The sequence below is a fragment of the Solanum verrucosum genome, unplaced genomic scaffold (assembly GCF_900185275.1).
Source record: "Solanum verrucosum unplaced genomic scaffold, falcon-dt-bn FXZP01000040.1, whole genome shotgun sequence".
NCBI classification, from domain to species: Eukaryota; Viridiplantae; Streptophyta; class Magnoliopsida; order Solanales; family Solanaceae; genus Solanum; species Solanum verrucosum.
This window is the reverse complement of record NW_026020323.1, coordinates 38,520-57,291: the sequence shown is the minus strand read 5'-3', so window position 1 is coordinate 57,291 and position 18,772 is coordinate 38,520. Positions and strand designations below refer to the sequence as shown.

At 34.7% G+C, this 18,772-nt stretch overlaps 4 protein-coding genes across 4 annotated transcripts; 1 reads left to right on the top strand and 3 right to left on the bottom strand.

Annotated features, from left to right (window-relative positions):
- The first annotated feature begins 4,856 nt into the window (after positions 1-4,856).
- LOC125835611 (probable E3 ubiquitin-protein ligase XERICO) lies at positions 4,857-6,781 on the top strand. The gene is made up of 3 exons (XM_049514727.1): positions 4,857-4,894; positions 5,492-5,550; positions 6,065-6,781. Exons 1-3 carry the CDS (start codon positions 4,880-4,882, stop codon positions 6,537-6,539), a joined length of 549 nt encoding a protein of 182 aa, XP_049370684.1. The 5' UTR covers positions 4,857-4,879; the 3' UTR covers positions 6,540-6,781.
- Positions 6,782-7,191: 410 nt separating this feature from the next.
- Positions 7,192-8,064, bottom strand: LOC125835612 (uncharacterized). The gene is made up of 2 exons (XM_049514728.1): positions 8,009-8,064; positions 7,192-7,489 (listed from the first exon to the last, which is right to left on the bottom strand). Exon 2 carries the CDS (start codon positions 7,473-7,475, stop codon positions 7,197-7,199), a length of 279 nt encoding a protein of 92 aa, XP_049370685.1. The 5' UTR covers positions 7,476-7,489; positions 8,009-8,064; the 3' UTR covers positions 7,192-7,196.
- Positions 8,065-9,046: 982 nt separating this feature from the next.
- Positions 9,047-11,467, bottom strand: LOC125835608 (uncharacterized). The gene is made up of 2 exons (XM_049514725.1): positions 11,283-11,467; positions 9,047-11,082 (listed from the first exon to the last, which is right to left on the bottom strand). The coding sequence occupies exon 2, from the start codon at positions 11,022-11,024 to the stop codon at positions 9,276-9,278; it is 1,749 nt and encodes a 582-aa protein (XP_049370682.1). The 5' UTR covers positions 11,025-11,082; positions 11,283-11,467; the 3' UTR covers positions 9,047-9,275.
- A 1,312-nt stretch (positions 11,468-12,779) lies between these two features.
- Positions 12,780-17,325, bottom strand: LOC125835609 (U-box domain-containing protein 15). Its single transcript, XM_049514726.1, has 2 exons — positions 16,900-17,325; positions 12,780-13,887 (listed from the first exon to the last, which is right to left on the bottom strand). Exons 1-2 carry the CDS (start codon positions 17,259-17,261, stop codon positions 13,062-13,064), a joined length of 1,188 nt encoding a protein of 395 aa, XP_049370683.1. The 5' UTR covers positions 17,262-17,325; the 3' UTR covers positions 12,780-13,061.
- Positions 17,326-18,772: the final 1,447 nt, after the last annotated feature.

The following is an 18,772-nucleotide window of genomic DNA, read 5'->3' as shown; positions in this document are numbered from 1 at the left end:
ATGTCACAAAAGTTAATTATCACATTTTTTAAATTAAAAAAAAAGTCACTCAAATCTACCTACATATTATCATCACATAAAGCAAAAAAGGGCCCACATTAAAACTAATGGGGGCTTCAGCCTCAATTATTGTTTACCAAACATACATATTTATGTTGCACAACTTTTAAAAAATAAGAAATACACAAAGACTGCACACCCAATCTCAGGATATAATAAATTAATAATGGATCGTAGGAATGACAATAGAACGGTGCGAATAAGATGTGGGGTGAATTTAAGCTATTGTGAGACAGGTGCTAGTTTAAATTTACACAAAGCGAAATAGATATAATTTTTTTAAAAAAAAAATTATGTTGTTGTGGTTAAGAATAAATACATATTATATTATGTGGAAATTGAAGTACCAATTACCAATTATCAAAACAATTTTTTGAAAATATATATCAAATTGAATATCACATGTCCAACACTAATATTTATTGAGTTGTTTTAATTATCAAGTTTGAACTTTAAATAACTTAATTATTACATGAAAGCTATATCTCTATAATTATTTTTATTTTTATGAGCAACTAAAGGTAAAAGATATAATAATTTTGGGTGGGGCACGTTGAAAATATCAAATTATGTTGTGTGGGGTGGAATGGGTTAAAGCTTTCATGAGTTGAAAAAGAATTTGTTCAATAACTATTCTGTCCCGCACCACTTGCCATTCCTAATAGGTGCACTAATGGAAAAATTAGAACAAAAATAATTAAACATTTATGATTTAAAATTTTGAGATTTTTAGTCACTATCGAGTATTTTTCACAAAAAGATTGTGTCTCCATGTGATGTTTTGGCAAAATTAAGTGATTCTTTTATTGAAAGACAATTATTTAATTGTTTTTATAATATTTAGATAAAGTTAAATCGTTAATTCGTTACAAAATAAATATGTCTTAATAATTTGGATGAAATAAAGAGAGAACGAGTATGCATTATTATTGAAATTGCTAACACTTTAGTTGGTAAAGCTCTGTCATTTGTCCACTCGACAATTTGTTGTTATATATATATAGTTGGGACTTAATTTTAAGAAGAGAAATTATACAATAAAAATAATAATATATTTAATATAATTTCATAAGCAGAATTTAAGGAGGGTGGTGTGTGCAATTTTATTTCTATTTTGTGAAGGTAAATATGTTGTTTTCACCCTCAGATAAAGCATATCAATATGGAAAGAAAATACAAAAATAAAAAAATCATGTTAAAAATAAAGGAGAAAGAAAACAATAGCAACAATAAATAATATGGACCAAAGTGAAACAATAGGTAATAATAAGATTGAAGACTTAGATATAGTATATGTGGGAGTAATAATATTAATAAGAGAAACTAAACAACACTCGATCGATTACCTAGTATTCTCGACCTATGCATCCTCCTATATAGGGTCATGTCTTCGTAAACGTCAAGCATATCGTATCTTGTCTAATAACCTCTACTCAATATTTCTTCGACCTACTTCTACCTCTCCCCACATCCATATATAATAGTCAACTCCTCACACCTCTTCATTGAGATATCTGAGCATCTCCTCTTCACATGTCTGAATCATCAGTCTTACCTCTCTCATCGTGTCCACCACTGAGATCACTCTCACCTTATCTTGAATATCATCATTTCTAGTTCTATCTCTCCTAATATACGCACGCACACATTCATTTCAACATCTTCATTTTCGTTAATACTTTTATCTTGAGGACGTACGAATTATTTGAAGGGCCAACACTTCGCCACATACAATATATATGGTTAACAATTACTTTATAAATCTTTTCTTTTAGTCAATTTGTGCAGAATTTTTTTTTTCTGATTAGACCCGTTTTTGTCTATAAATTATTTCTTTGTAACTAAATTTTTATATCAATCATCAAATGAGAAGTTGTACAAGAATCATATCAAGGCTATACACAACGGGTCTCAAAATAAAATGTATATATACTACCTCAAAAGCAGAAATTAAAATATAATATAACATTGAATGATGGCCTAAGCAAGAAATACACTGTTCACATAACTTAAACTTAATACATATGATTAAAGATGGAGAGAATTCAATTATTTTATCATCGATTCATGATATTTGATTAGACGACTTAACTCTTTTTTACGAGTTTTTTTTTAATTTCTCATCCAGTGTTCAAAGCTTGTATTGAAGCTTTGACTAAATCCAAATCGCGCACTGCAGGGTCACTCGGGAGAGGTCCCAACAAAATTTTCTTCATATTCAATGCTCGAACCGAAAACCTCTGATTAATGACGGAGCAGTACCACCACTGCACCACAACACATGTTAATTTTACGAGTTACTCATACCCTAAGTCTTATTAGCATCCATAACAAATTGTAAATGTATAACAAGATAAACTCTTTTTTTAAAAATTGTTTAAAAGATAATTAACTAAGCATAAACTATTTAGTCAATGATTTATGTTCACTTTAAATAAACAATGTGTATTCAAAGTTCAAGTTAGCTAGTCATTTGAACAAGCACAAGAAAATATGATAAATTAAACCCAAATTAAATACTTTTTAATTACTCCTTCGTATTAAATTCGAAAGATGTACTTAGTTTATTTTGTAGCTTCTGTTAGAGGTTAAAATCTATACCTTTATTGGATTTATCGAAATACTATAATTAATTAATTTATTATTAAATATAAAATGTTTCTTCCCGTTAATAACCAAATCTTTTAATCAGTTCATAAGTACAATTATTAGCATTAATTATTAACCGTCCATGTGAGGGATCATGTGGTCAACTTACATAACAAGCACAACTGAACATTAAAATAAAGAAAAATAGTTGAATGGAAAGGAAAAGAAAAAGGTAAAGCATTATTTATATTTTTTGTATTTTGAAATTATGAAGACATTGGTCATAAATCATAAGTCTTTTCCAAAAAATCAAAATTTGAAATATTTATATTGTTGTTACTTTTATTTGTAATGACATGAAATGAATTTAAGTGGAAAAGTAATTAAAGATTCGTAATCCCAACTTAAATAAATTGAGATTGAAATATAGTTATTAGTAATACTTTACTCATCAGAATAATAATTGGTTAAAGTTATAAGTAATCTTATAATGCTTTTTAGAAGCAAATTGATGCATTATTTAAATAATAATAGGGTAGAGAAAAGGCACTTGTATCACGCAAATTATGCATTATGTTGCATCTAATGGTGTGGTCGTGGTTGAGAATTTTGAGATCGCACATTTAAAATTTAGTATAGACAAAAAAAAAAATTAAGTAATTCATTTCATCTATATATATGGCATTGAATCGTCTTTATTTTTTTCCTATTTATTTATATTGATATAAACAAAAAAATTCAAGATAAACATTCGGACTGATTCGTCATAAATTTCGTCATAATGATAAATTCATAGCAAAATCATCAAAAATCAGTCACAATTTAACATGACATTCTTTTACATGCATGAACATAAATTTCCAACTTCTACCAGAATGAAACCTTTTTTTCTTTTTTGGTTTCCAACTCCTACCAGAACTTCTTTTTTGATTTTCCATTAATTGTTGGATATTTATTATTAAAGTTAAATTAATTTGAATTTGTGTTCAGATATTGCGTATTTAAAGATAGTGCTTCTTATTAAAGATATTTTCATATTCAAAGCTTGAAATCAATAATAATAACAACACATCCCGTGTAATATACCACAAGCGGAGTCTATGTCTCTTGGGAGGATTGAGTGTATGCAAACATTATCATTACTAGAGAAGCTGTTTTAAAAAAATCTTAGGCTCAAGTACAAGAAAAAAGAAAAGAGAGAAAAAAAATATAGCAACTAACAAGGGGCAGTGCAAATCCTAAAAGAAAGGACCAAGAACAACACTATAGTGCGATAATCGAAACATAATAAACAACAGACAATGATAGGTATCATAATCAAGAACTACAATAATACAACTAGTACAACACAAAACACCACTAAGCTTAACTCTCGGCAAGCAAGACAACACTCCACTACATACTAGTCTTCTACCCTTGTATGCGTCATCCACACCTTTCTATCTAAGGTTATGTCCTAAGTTACCTTTATTGAAGTTGAGTCTGTCATGTCCAATCACCTATCACCAATACTTCTTTGATCTACCTTTACCACTCCTCATACCTACTATAACCAACCTCTCGTACCTCCAAAGTTCGAAATCAAAATCTCTTATTAAAGAAAAAACAGTTCGTCCAGTTCATCACTATAATTTGCAATTCATGCAAAAACACCAATGAATAAAGATAAACCATAGTTGAATATGAGTGTTGGGGCAAGTACCAAATGGTCCAAGGGGTGATTAATTACATTATAATGTGAACATGGAATGAAGCAAAGGGACAATTTCTATTGGGTCCCAATATAATTTGTTTGTATTATTATTATTATTATTATTATTATTATTCAATTATTTATTATTATTATTACTATTATAAATAGAAGGGTCTTTGAGGGTTGATAGAAGGAGGCTATATCATCAACCATTATCAACATTGTCCTCTCTTGGTATCCTATGAATCTACAACCCTACCCTTATACCCTAACAACAATAAATTTCTCTCCCAATTTTCTTAAAATTTCAAATTTCAAAGAAATCTCTAACTTCTTCTAGCTCCTACTACACCTATTGGCTATAATATAAAGTAAGTAGTACTAATTAGTACCTTTTTTATCTATTACTAGTACTAGTACTAGTACTAGTATCTTTATCTCTTCATAATTTTGTGTTCTTTTATCCTTTTATTTATTTGGTTCACAAGCATCTTTACCATTTATATAGTATTGAAAAGAAAAAAAGACTATTTTTTTATGCAGTTCTTGATGGTAATATGTGAGTCTTGATCTGTAATTAGATCTTATTGTTCAAGAATTGTTTTGTATTTCCTGCTTCTGTCTCTTTGAAGTGATTTTTTTCATTTGATTTGAGTTTTACTCATATTTTAGTCTTTCTTGATGATGGATGATGATTTACCTTGGGATCTTCACATTTTATTCAATATTGAAAAGTTCTGTGTTTGGGTGTTTTATTACATGATTTGCAATTTGTGGTCTGAGATTTCCTTGTTATCCTGAAAAGGGGTTGTTTTTTTTTTTCCTTTGTCTATTTACATTTGGTATCAGGAAAATGAAATTATTACAGTTTTTTAGCTGAAGTTTCTCTGGTTCTTGGATCCATGTTCATAAAGATTTGTTTTTTCAATGGAACAAAACTCAACTTTTAAAGGAAGAGAAGTACTTTCCAATTAATGGGGTTTCCATTTCTTGTTTGAGATGTGTAACATAGCTCCAATTTTCATTTCTTGATTGGGTTTCTGCTTTTATTGGAGGAGTTGTTCCATTTATAATTGTCTTACTGCTGTGGCCTGTGGGTTGTTTTAACTTTTCCTCATAATTGACTTATTGATTCTTGTTTCTATGCAGGTCCAGTTCACTCAGCTATTCCAGAAGTTGTTGCTAGTAGAAAATCTCTTAGTTTCAGCCTAGGTAAAAACTCCTTTTTTTCAGAAGTTCTGTTCTGGATGGCCTCTTTTTGTTTGGATCATCTTGACCTTAATATTGCATAACTAGAAGCAATTATTAGTCTTGTCGTCTCCTTATGCCTCTATTTTCTTACTATCCTGTTGTTGTTACTGCATATGTCTTCATAAATGTTGTGTTTTTTGCTTTCCTTGAGTCGAGAGTTTTTCGGAAACAGTCTCTCTACCTGCCAAGGTAGGAGTAGGTCTGTGTACACTCTACCCTCCCCTCTGAGCAGACTGTTTATTCCAGTCTACTAGGAATATTTGGAGAGCAATTTTGGGAAGTTATTTTTAGCTAAATGAGTATGTAACTTGGCTGTAAGATGTATTTTGACAGACTGTTTTGCTAAAAGAATATGAAGCTTGTGGTGTTGCTGTTCTTGTTTGAGAAACTATAATGCACTTTTTTCATTGGTCAGTTTATAGTTTTGCCTGAAATTCAACAAGACTAACGGTTGATGTTTCGTTTTATGACTAGATTCCAATCCAGTATGGGCCTCTCACAGTATCCAACTCCAGCAGATGCAGGAGTGCTCTGTGTTATTCTAGTGAACACAGCCATATCCATCTCCATTGTCAAGGAGATGGTCCGATCGATCCTTCATGTGATTGGCATCCATATTGCATCATGGGACGATTATTCCATCGAAGGCTCCTTGGACTCGTTTGAATGTCGCAGAAGCCCATCAGAGTCATATATGGAGGAATTCAGAAGCCATACCCCTGCAATTCGTTATGATTCAATCTGTATCTCTAACCATGCTGAGAAAGAGTGCTCCGTCTGCCTGACGGATTTTGAGCCTGATGCAGAGATAAACCATCTCTCATGTGGCCATGTTTTCCACAAGCATTGTTTAGAGAAGTGGCTCAAGTACTGGAATGTAACTTGTCCACTTTGCAGGAATTACATGATGTCTCAAGAAGGCGAAGAAGATACTTGTCCTATGTGAGGTTAGAAGTTTATCGAGGCTATAACACTACTATACATCTTGAGGATGTCCTGGTGTACAGCTTAGTAGTGTACAGGCTGAGTACATGCAATGGTTGATCTTTGACATTGGGTAGTTCTGTAGCTTTTCGTGTTTGTAATGCTTGGCGTCCTCTCAGAGTGACGGGTCTCTTTACTGTGACCAAGAATTCATACATTCGCGTACATAATATATGGAAGATTTTGCTATGATGTTTTCCATCATGAATGGTCTCTTTCTGCTTGCTTAGTTATGTGTTTTCTGAGAGGTTATTTTCAGTGTCCGGGAAGCTATGTTGTTTGGATTCTTAAAAAATGTTGACCTACCTTTGTTGGATCCTCTTAAAAGGCACTACTTTTGAACGATTTGACAAGCACCAGACAACATTTTTTGGGTGGGGTGGAGGGGTTAGGCAAAAGCATGTGCAATGATTGAACTCAGAATCAACCAATAAATAATATAATGTACAACCAAGCATTCTTCATGATTTCACAACTAATCAGAGACAGAAAACTTTAGTCCTTATTACATGTTTAATTACAGATGAAATGCCATAGGAGGACAGTAAGAATTACCCTAGATATGAAACATTACTTTTGAGTCATTTTCCAGGATCCATCCTATGCATCAGAATTTGAGTCATTTTTCAGCAGCCAGTTCAGAGAGTTTCGAGCCAACGGACATGCTATTTCGAGTCAAGCTAGCACTCCTGTGGTATCTGCATCTGAAAGAACCGGCGTGTGTGGTTGGTGAGCACAAGCAGTTATACTTTGCGCTCTTTGGTTGGCCTGAAGGTGAGGATGGCATTGAAGATGCCATATGCTTCATGCCCTCCAAGACACTGCTTGGCACAATCAACTTCTTCTTAGGTCTTCCAATCTCAATTGTATGTTCACTCACACTTGATTGTTCAGCCATTTCTTGAGTGGACTCTGCAAAAGAGAGCCATTTTTAGAACAATAATCTTTTGTATGATCCTTGCAAAGTCTTACGACCATGTATAGGGGCTAAAACCCGTCTAGAGCCAGATGACGAGGAGAGGGTACTGGTTGGTATTATTTGTCATGAATTATATTGCATGCCATAAGAGAATCTTGATTCTTGAACTAGACATAGTTTCATATTATGAAAGAAATTTTGATCGATGCACATTTATAGCATTGGTGAAAACCGTTAAAAATGAAGGTTTAAATTACCATTTCTTTTTAATTTCTCTCTTCACTTTTCCAAATGAAATTGGGTTTTTTTTCTTCCTTGAATTCAAATAAAAATGCATGATTGTATGTCAACATTATGTACTTTGTTTCCCACCATATGTCGACATTATGTTACCATGATCAAAATTAACATCCAATTTTTCATTATTAAAGATTCAAAAAAAAAAAGGCATTTACATTAAAGAGTATAAAAATAAAAAAATCATATAAAGATAGTAACATAACATTTAATACCTGGAAAAATCTGATTGGGGGAATTGTTGAAAGGTTTGTAATGAAATAAGAAATATGAGAAGAAGGAAAAGGAGAAGGATTCCAAGGAGAATTCCTCCCAAAAGAAAAAAACAATTCCTCTCCAGGAATAATTCTTAGTTTCTTCCTCATGTTTATGCTTTGCCTTTTCCTGAGGCTCTTGTCATTTCTGTTTTTCACACCACTATTTTTTTTTCCTTTTTTTACTTTTTATTATTATATTAAAATATATTGGGAGAAAAATTAAGGCTTTTTTCTCATATAAAACATGTAGCCAAAAACAAGTCATCTAGACTCCCACAATCTTTGGTACAACAACAACAATGAGGCCTGGGAAGGGTAGAATGTACGCTGACTTTACCTCTACCTTGTGAAGGTAAAGAGGTTTTTGAAGGACCCCTTGGCTCAAGTGCAACGATTAAAAAAAAAAAGTGGTGTTGGGGAGTTGTAAAGACAGGGATAAGCTCTCAGAAATCTTAAAATTCAGATGTAAATTGCAAAATCATAGTAAAAATGCTGGCAATACAATCTCACAAATTCAATAAGAAAGCTGACTCTATAAGTAGAAGGATGAATAATAGTAGCAGTCAGTTGAAACTTGAAACCTTCTGTCCCCTTCAGTTTTGGATAATCTTCAAAAGGATTCGATCTTTACCGGGCATAAGAATCTCAGAATGACCAAGTCTAGCTACTTACTTGAAAGCAAGAGATTTTGCGGGAACTGAAAATACACGACTCAGTTGTCAATCTACCTATTTCCGATGACACAGGAAAAGCATGATTCTATCTTCAACAAGCCAACGAGTAACAGTATGTAATAAAGGATGCATCGAGTTATTCCATATCTGTCAAGTTCTACTTGTGGAGGATAAGGAAATATGCTAGAATGCACATTAACTACCCATTTTGGCCATAAAGATTATTCACATTTTTCCGGAATCAAAGCTTGAGAGAAGCATTTTGATTTGCATAAGCACAAAATGAGATCAAACAACAATTTCACGATTAATGCAACTGCAATTTGAGTCAGAAACACAAATGAGATTCTTATTACTTACCAAATGAAAGGATACAAGCTGGAAGCAGACACCGAATACAATGTAACTACAAGATAAAGAGGTACAACTAAAGAAATAATCTGTGATTGCTATTCAAAATAGATACTTAGGAACAAGCTTACCTAAAACAACAGTATGGTATAGATTTACCCAAAAACTGCAAGAGTAAAGCTTCAAACGCCAGTCAGAAATTAGCTGGACGATGTGCATGTATTGATCCCATCCTTGCAGTCTCTGGTGAGATCATTAAATGTCTCAACCTGCTTTTTACCCCTAAAGAAAACTTCCGTATCAACTGAAGCCCTCATGTACCCATCAAATTCAACTGGATTCCCGTTATTAAGTTTTGCTGTCTCTGCATACCACTCACTTTTATCATCCCAAAGATCTTTATATTCGTGAAGGAAATGGGTGGAATACTTGTCTTTTAAAGGGTCAAAAAAGGATGTATCTGGTTCATTAGTTGCAATATACAGGTTCCTACCGTCGTCGATCTTGTCCTGCAAGCTAGATAGTAGAGCCTCGGGAGAAGTATCTTCTGCCAAATGTGGCCACATTTCACGATTCCCTGCCTTCTCACCCCTCACAACATGAACTGAGTCATAATCCCAATTTAACCTCGATGAAATAGCTGAGACGATGTCCATCAATCGTCTTGATTTCCATACCAGATGCCATGGTCGTTGAACAACTGATTCTGTTTCACCCTCACATACCCTGTACCAGTAATTATCTGGCTCCACAGAACCAAATTTCCTCGTGATTAAAGTATCCTGCACTCCGGATAACTTCATCGGTGTAATCCTAAAATCCTCCACAAGATGAAGACTTAATCTGTCTTTCTTATGCCATTGGTCCCAATCTGACCAAAACTGGACCTGATCGAGGACTGACGCTGAATCCTTTAAGTGCTCAAAATCGAAGTAAAACCTGAAATCCTTTCCTTCCTCATCTACACCAGATGAAGTGTAAATCTTGGATAAACAAATACTTAAGTCCATTATCAAGGTCCTGTTCAGATATTGAGCCTCGCCCAATGCACACATGAAACTCCAAAGGTAATGGCTCATGCTCTTGCACCTATCCCCACCTCCAGAATAAATCAAATACTTACCATTACCAAATGAACTCTCCGATTCCACCACAGGAAGTGAGTCATTTACAGCTTCACCAACCACAGGCAGAGCAATAGGTTCACCCTCTGTCTTAGGAGTTACCTTCTCGAATCCCTCATCTAGCTTACCAAGAGTTCTATCAGACCCTGCCCTGTTCTTTCTCTTCCTCTTGCGGGCATTTCCACCAGAATGATAATCACCTATACTGACCACATCAAGGGTGCAGTTCTCCGACCTAGAAACCACAAAAGACCGGTAATCCTTATAAAAGGCAGCAGTCTTCCCTTCCTTAGGCCTAAACCGCCACGCCATATGGCAGGAACTATCATTAGACCCCCTGACTGGCTTCCCAAACCGGTAAAAATGTATGTCCTTAAACTTCTCAATGGCAGCTCTCATCAACAAATGAAACACATCCGGATCAGTGCAATCAACAGGATCATCAATCTTGCCACTACAGTCCAAATTATTCTCAGTGACACCCCCACTACCAGCATTCTCCGGTACATCAACATCATTGAGGTTAATGAACGTCGTAAACGCTGTCTGATTAACACCAAGAAAGTCCTCACCAGTCCTCACAACACTATCATCAGCTCTAAATGTAGCATTAGATTTGGAAGTAAGGAAATTAGTGATTTTTGCTGAAGGGTGGAACAATGGGTCTTCAGGCTGATAAGTTGCAGCAATTATAGTGAAAACCAAAACCCCAACTACAAATATAGTGAAACAAAGATTCCCAATCATAGCCATTGCATTTTGACCCAAATTTTCTGGCCTGAAACTTCCACTCCTAGACAGCAAAAGTGACGGCCGACCCAACATTTTTAACCCACTTTTTCTCACTATAGCATTTAAGCTTCAAACACAACAAGAACTAAATCTGTAAAATATGCAAAACATATAATTAGACTACTACCACCACTCAACAAAATGACTAAAAGGGTATTCAAGAAACATGAAATTTGACAAAGTAAAACCAAGAATTCATAGATCTGGGTAAGTACAAACAAGAATTGACTATGTTAAAGCTGAAATTATGCTTTCAAACGACTTTATACAGTATAAAGATTACTTTTTTACCTCATACAGCTTGGTGATTGAACATAGATTTCAGTACTTCTCTTTCATTCTCTCTGTGTGTGGAGAGTAATTAGTTAAGTAAAGCTAATTTACTTATTATGTACACCGACAAAAACATCGGGGGTCGAAATATGATTAGCGAATAGAGTGAGGCCTAAATCACGGAACAATATAAGCATTATGTGTGTTTCGAAAATTTGTAGGGTCACCCCCCCTAGGTTTTCTTATTGACTAAATTATCCTTTGACTAGCTAGCCGGACTAGTGGGGGCCTATCCAGAGACATAGTAGTCGGACTAGTGGGGGTCCTATCCGAAGAGATACCGAAAATCATGCCTTTCGAATTGAATGTAATGTCTGTCTTTTGAATTTAAAAAAAGGGTTCGTTGGGAAGAAAGATTATGTGCAACCTGTAGAGCACATATAAGGCACAATCGAGTTGTTCACGCAGCGAATTACTCTCTCGAAGAACGAGAGGGGTCTGAAAGTAATAGCCTTATATTATGGCCGGCCCTGACTTACTACCTTTACGCCTTTAGCAAACAAAAATAGGAACTTTATTAGTATAAAATAATTAGAGACCGAAGATCATTACTTCCTCCGATCTATTTTACTTGCAATGATTATTAAAAATTATTGATCTAAATCATGACATTTTTCTTTTCTCGAAAATAAAGAAGGTCGAGAATGATCTACTATGCATTTTATCTTTTAAGAAAAACAATACTTGTCATTTTTAAAAATTAAAAAAGAATTTTAAAATTAAAAAAATTGACCTTAGCTTTTACTCTAATAAATATGGAAAAGGATTAAAAGTGTTCAAAATATAAAAATCAAGTAAATGTATTGTTTTTGTTTAGGACGGTTACGGATAGAATCCTAATTGTAGATCGAGAAACTCAAAAGAAAGAAAAAAAATGAGTTCAAACTCAATAAATAATTCATGGATTTCGAACTTAATACGCATCATAAATTTTTCGTGTATAATTTAAAGATCTTTTTGTCTAAGTTATTGGCTCATGGTCCTCATTTAGGAAAGGACGTTGCTCTAGCTAGAACTCGATCGAACAAGAATTATTCCATCTGTTCTCAATTTCTTATTCATTGTGTTTGGCCTGGCTTTGTCTCATCTCAAACCATAACTAATTTGTAAGAAAGCAAGCCTTTCAAGTAGGGCGTAAACGAAGGCAGGCGATTCAATCAGAAGATAGAAAAACTAAAATTTTGAGTTTGGGCAGTCTGAATTTTTTTAAGAAGCAACTATGGGACTTCCTAGCGCGAATTCGGATTTATTCAGGCTCCAATAGGAGTACTGGATACTGGGTGGGAAACAAAAAAAAAAGCTAACTGAATTCTAAATAAACTGTTTATACATACAAAGCAAGGAAGTCAAGATTAAAGGAAGAAACTGCATATGGCCAAATGTCAGAGACCTTATTCAGTGAATTTTCTTCTGCAGAGGAACCTTTTCTAACAAAATGGTAGATATAACATCATGAAAAATGGCAATGTGCAAGTACTTGCAAACTTTACAAATGTGTGATTGAATTAGAAATGTACAATGCTCATTAAGGTCAAGAAAATCACCTAAGCAGGACCACTGGTTTTACCACCAGCATGTACTAGCTACTAGTTTCCGGTCATATGGCCTTTGCAACTCCGCGTCTTTCCACATAAAATCGGGCAGAGGAAGAAGAGCTAATACAGTCCATCATTTACATAGCTGCTGTTTTCTTAGCTGTATACTGGTCTATGTGAAAACCTGAAACTATCTAATTGTTCATGAAGACTGCACCTTTGAAGGGGTACACGATGAAGCCCTTAACTGTAAACGACTCATGCTCAGCTCCATACTTCTGTGAACCATGTCTTGCAACAATCGCTTGGCTGTGTCAGCTGCTTTATCTGTTCCATCAACTTGTGCAGCGAAGTCGTATACTATTCTCTCCAATGTGGAGGATGAGAATCTATTTTCAGGAGGAGAGTCTCGAAGCAAGTCCAAAAGTGTTCTAGCTCTTTCCTGAGCTAGAGGTGTGCCCTCTGCAGTTAACCGTAAAAGGCCTGGAATGGCGCCTTCTTTGAGAATGAGTTCCCTGTACTTGTCTCGGCTACTTTGACACAATGACAGCAAAGCCCCAACAGCGTGTTCTGTGCTGACGAGTGACCCATCCTCAACAGTTTCGACTAGAGTAAGTATTCCACCATCTGCATTTGTGATTGCATCTCTTCCCTCCTCAGAATTAGAGAGAATTTCCAGTAGCGCTGTGGTTTTCTCAGCAAACTTGGAATATTTCTTGCAGTCTTTGAGGAGATTCATTAGTGGATAAACCGCTCTAGCATCAAGAACCAACTTGGGATCTTCTTTGCTTGTGGAGAGATTGTGGAGGGATGTGACGGAATCAACCCTTCCTTGAACAGTTCCTGAACTAAGGATCTGCACCAGAAGAGGTCCAACTCCGGATGCAGCTATTGTTGGTTTATTGGCTGCAGCAGCTGATAATGTCAAAATAGCAGCAGCTGCTAGTTCTTTCAAATTGCCATTTTGGAACTTGAGGAGCTCCACAAGAGGAGGAATGGCACCAGATGCAACGATCCTTATTTTGTTTCTGATAAGTTTGAAAAGAAATATAAGGAGATAAGTTGATTATCCTTGAATCAAGCAATTATTACAAAATAAGGGGATTTCAAAAAGAACAATGACGATCTATCATATATGTCCAAGGATACCAAAGAAGCTGTTAAAATAAACCAACGGAAAGGTCAGGAGAGAGAGAGAGAATATCAAAGAAGCTGTTAAAATAAACCTACGGAAAGGTCAGGAGAGAGAGAGAGAATACCAAAGAAACTGTTAAACTAAACCTACGGAAAGGTCAGGAGAGAGAGAGAGAGAGAACTTGGACATTCTCATTATATGCTATTCCTAAACAGGGATGTTGTTGGCAAGTATGCAGAAACCATCCTAAGCTGAAACGAAGAACTCTTGCTTACATGAGCAAAGGAAAGAGGAAAATATGACCATGTGAGCACATCAATTATCCTCTATTCTGTATAATCATCCATCTTTACTCCCGAATTTATTGAGAATCTCCAATGCCAAATTAACAGAAAACAAACAATTTAACCACATCTACATGTAAGAAAAGGTACAGTAATTATGAAACCAGAAGATCAAGCTTCAGATCACGGCTACGTTTGGCCATTCTTTGGGGGTATAACTATAACCACAGCATGTCTCAAGCATTGACATCTTAATTGTTCCAATAACAAGGAAACTCTCAAGGAAACAAGGCACCAATCACCTAACAAGCAAGGTGAAGAAAGATCTGGAAGTACACCAAGAGAACACAAAATTTAGAAAAACAAGACAAAAAAGGGCGTGTTCGCCTGGTTCGCTACGAAGGAATGTTTTTCATGGAAAATGTTTTCCAAGGTTTCTTACTTGTTTTCTTGTGTTAAGTACGTAAGCAAGAAATATTATCCTAGAAGCATTTGTATATAATCTAAGACAAATACTATGGGAGGTGGGGGTGGGGGTGGGGGTGAGGGTGTAGGGTGGGTAGTGGGGATTGGGCTACTGGGGTGGGGGTGAAGATGAGGTGTGTTGGATCGTGGGGAAAACACAATCAATGTGAAATGTTGTAGAATTTTTTTCCCTACTTCAACTAGCGAAGTCATTTTCCCCATTTGGAACTTGTTTTCCTAGAGAATATTTTCCAAAAAAATTTGGCCAACCAAAGATGGAAAATTGAAAAACATTTTCTGGCAAATGTTTTCCTCCATACCGAACACACCCAAAGAACTTCAGAAAAAAGGGAAGACAGAAACTAGGGGAGGACAGAAAAAAAAAACAAATTATATGCCAAACAAATGATACCATTATCTAGCCATTTCACAACCTGGAGAGAGAGAAAAGCTTCCCTCCCTTGTGTCAGTAGATAGATCAGGAGATGATGAGTATAAAGATGATTGAGCCATGGACATATTGTACAGTTACAGCCTATGAGAAGTTCATTTACATGCCTAACAAGGGTGATTTTTTTCCTCTTTCAAATAAAACACGAAAATGGAAAGATGTATTCTTCCCTGACCAAAAGTAAGATATTACAGAAACAGGATGACATCTTCTAGTGAGATGCAAAGGTGCACGAACTTCACTATCACGGCAAGTAGCCCAAAGTTCACAACTTTTTGACCTTTCAAAATCTCAATCAGATTCCAGAACACAGTTTACGAATCCTTGAAATCGTAGTTGTTGCACATTAAATGTAAAACTTCTTTTCTGGCTCCAAACAGGTATTGACAAGCAAAGGTTTAGCACTAAATACGACTTTTAAATGCCAATTTAGGGTCTCAGCTCGGCCCAATAGCTCAGTTGTCAGAGAAACTTCTAGGTTTATGTTCTTCTACGAGTATTTTACAATTTTACATTGCTGCTTTGCCAGAGAGACAAGGCCCTTGGTTCAGAGCCTACAATTGAGATGCACTACTACTAAATGGTGACCTGAGTCATGCACTGGAGGTGGCAGTGGTAGCCAAGGCCACTTCTTCCTTGGCGCATGAACTCAAGGTCACTGATATGATTTAAATATTATCTGGTATGGTTCTTGTTATCTGCTAACCCTGTATAACTGTCTTGTTCCTTTTCTTCCCATAGCTCCCAGAACCCTCCCCCTCAGGGTGCAACTAAGAAACCCCCCATCAACCTCCCCATTGTTGGACCTAAGTATTGCTTGTGGGACGCTCCTGGGCTCATGAACTATCAGTTAGGGCATGTTCACCTCATTGCTTCCCCAAGCCTTTCAAGTGAATTTCACAGTTGCACCACACTTCATTTAGACCTTTTAAAACACCAATGAGAAGATGCCACATTGAAATGTGCTTCTAAAGATAAAAACTCAATGAGTCATGACGTATCTCGATCTGGGGGAACTGGAATATCCTTTTGGCCTAACAGTCCCTAATCTTGTTCTATATCATCTTTCATCATATATAAAGTATTAGCGTCAGCATGGATAGCATAATTCATATACAAAAAAACTACATCCCCCCATCCCAGTCCAGTGGCCAACTCTTTATCCCTATTTTGCAAGTAAAACTAAATCGTGAATGTCATCATGACATCTAGGTGACAACAACTCATAACTAAGTAAAGAAATTATACTTTAACATAAAATTCCTGCAAATTAGCTCTGGTTGTTCTCTGATAACTACTATTCATTGTTCCAAATAGCTCTTTCTGTATGAAGCTGATGTCCACCGCGGGGACTTGTATAGCTGGTTTCTATATTTGAGCATCTTCTTATGTACAAGACCCATTCCATTACACCAAAGCCTTAATTTAGAGCTTCCTACAGTTAAAATCATAGTTGTTTGTCAAAATGGAATTGTATGACTTACATTAAATCCACCATTTTCATCTAATAGCACCTTTCCTTCTCATTTATACAGTAATAAATATTCCCAAACTCAACATCCAAAATTTTCAATTTTACCGGGAAAAAAATCACAATCCTTACCATCTAAATCATCTAGACCAAGAAAACACCATTTTCAAATATATATAACAAATATCCACAAATATATATTTCTCAAAAAAAAAAAAGTTTAATAGTACGAACCTTTCATTACGAGAGGCAAGATTAAGGAGGGCTAATAAAGCAGCTTCACGAGCAAGTAGAGAATAAGAACACGGCTGTAGCATATCAACCAACGGCGGAATAACGCCGGCGGCGGCAAACCGTGAACGAGTCTTACCGGAAAACGAAGATTTCCTCACTAATTTCCTAATTTCCTTAGCTGCTTCAATTTTCTCTACCTCTTCCACTGCACTCTTCAACTTCTCTGCTACCTCCTCTATCACACTCTTGCATTTTCTGTTCTTCGTCTGCATCTGCTCCTCCTCCTCTTCTTCTTCCTCTTCAAGATTGCCTTTTCCTTCTTCTTCTTCTTCTTCTTCCATCAATATCTCCTCTTTTACCATTTTTCTGACACCCTTTTGAGCTCTCTTTCAGAAGGTGTATTCAACAATGGAGATTCTGTTGATTTTTTTTACAGATGAAGAACAACTTTATTTAAGATCCAACTGTTGTACTTTTCTATTTAGAGGTTGTACACTCTTGAGTCTTTGCGTATTTTATGGTAATTTACTAATTTTACATTTACACCCCCTTAAGTTTAAGGAAATATACATTAACTACCTTTTACTTAGGAAGTAACGCCCCTTTCAATCCAAAAAAAAAAAAAAACTATATTATTTATCTCAATTCTCAACTAAGAAAAATAGAGATAATTTATAGGAAATAAGTTCTTTTTCGAAAAATAAAATAGGAGTATTAAGATACGAAGATAATTTTTAGTATGTACAACTATTAAATCAGAGGTCGATAAAACAATAAAAAAAAATTATTACGTCAAGGGAGAGGGAAGTTTTTTTAACTATTTAAATGATGCATTTCAATTTTTATTTTGATTATTTTCTTGAACTAGTAAAGTGAAAAGAAGAAAAGGAGAAGGTGTTGATTAAGAATAAGAAATAATTATGCTTAGCAGTACTATGCAAGTTATTTAAGTAAAGTGTATTTAGAAATTAGGATAAACTTAAGCATCATTTATCCTATATATAAAGGAGTTTTAAAGATTGAGATCATGTGATTTACGTAGTCTAATTTCAATTAATCACGATATTGTCGTCATAGTTAGTTCAATAATGCATGCATTAATTAACATACAATATCTTTTAATCATTTTGATATGAAGAGGAATGATTCATCAATGGTGAAAATAATACTAAAATTATAAAAGCTAAAGGTGTTCTTCTTGATGTGGCCTAGTCTGGATTTAATTATAAAATAATGGTCCTAATGCAATTAAAAAATGCTAATCAAGTAATATAGTTTATTTTTTATATGAGTCTAATTAACGATCGTGTGAAGAAGATGGGGAGAGTAGGGTGGTATGATTGATTGAAATGAATTATTGAAGGTTAGATATTGAGACGTGTATAAAGAAGTTCACGTAAAGTTGAATTATGAAAAATATATAATTTTAATTTACATATGAATAGTGTGAAAGAATTTGATCCTATTAAGTCTAAAATTATCTATAATTATAAGTATAATTAAGATAAATGATGAGACAAGTAATCATTATATGAGAATTTAAAAGTCTATTTGATTGATTGTCTGATATTTTAGCCTATCAGTGAAAGTTTTTTTCTCTTTCTCCCTAAATATATTCTTTTTGGTAAAAATGAATTAAAATACAATATTTTATAGGTAGGACAAATTAGGCGATAACACAATATTTACATTATTCTATCATCAAGACATCAAAGAAAAGTTATTCTAATGATACAAATAAGGAAAACAACATAAATTCATATTAATATTGCTCTCAAATAAATATTGGACACTAAATAAAAATCGGAGAAATGTCACATATGGGCTAAGCTTAGTGTTGATCATAATATGGAAATATATTGTTCTATACTCT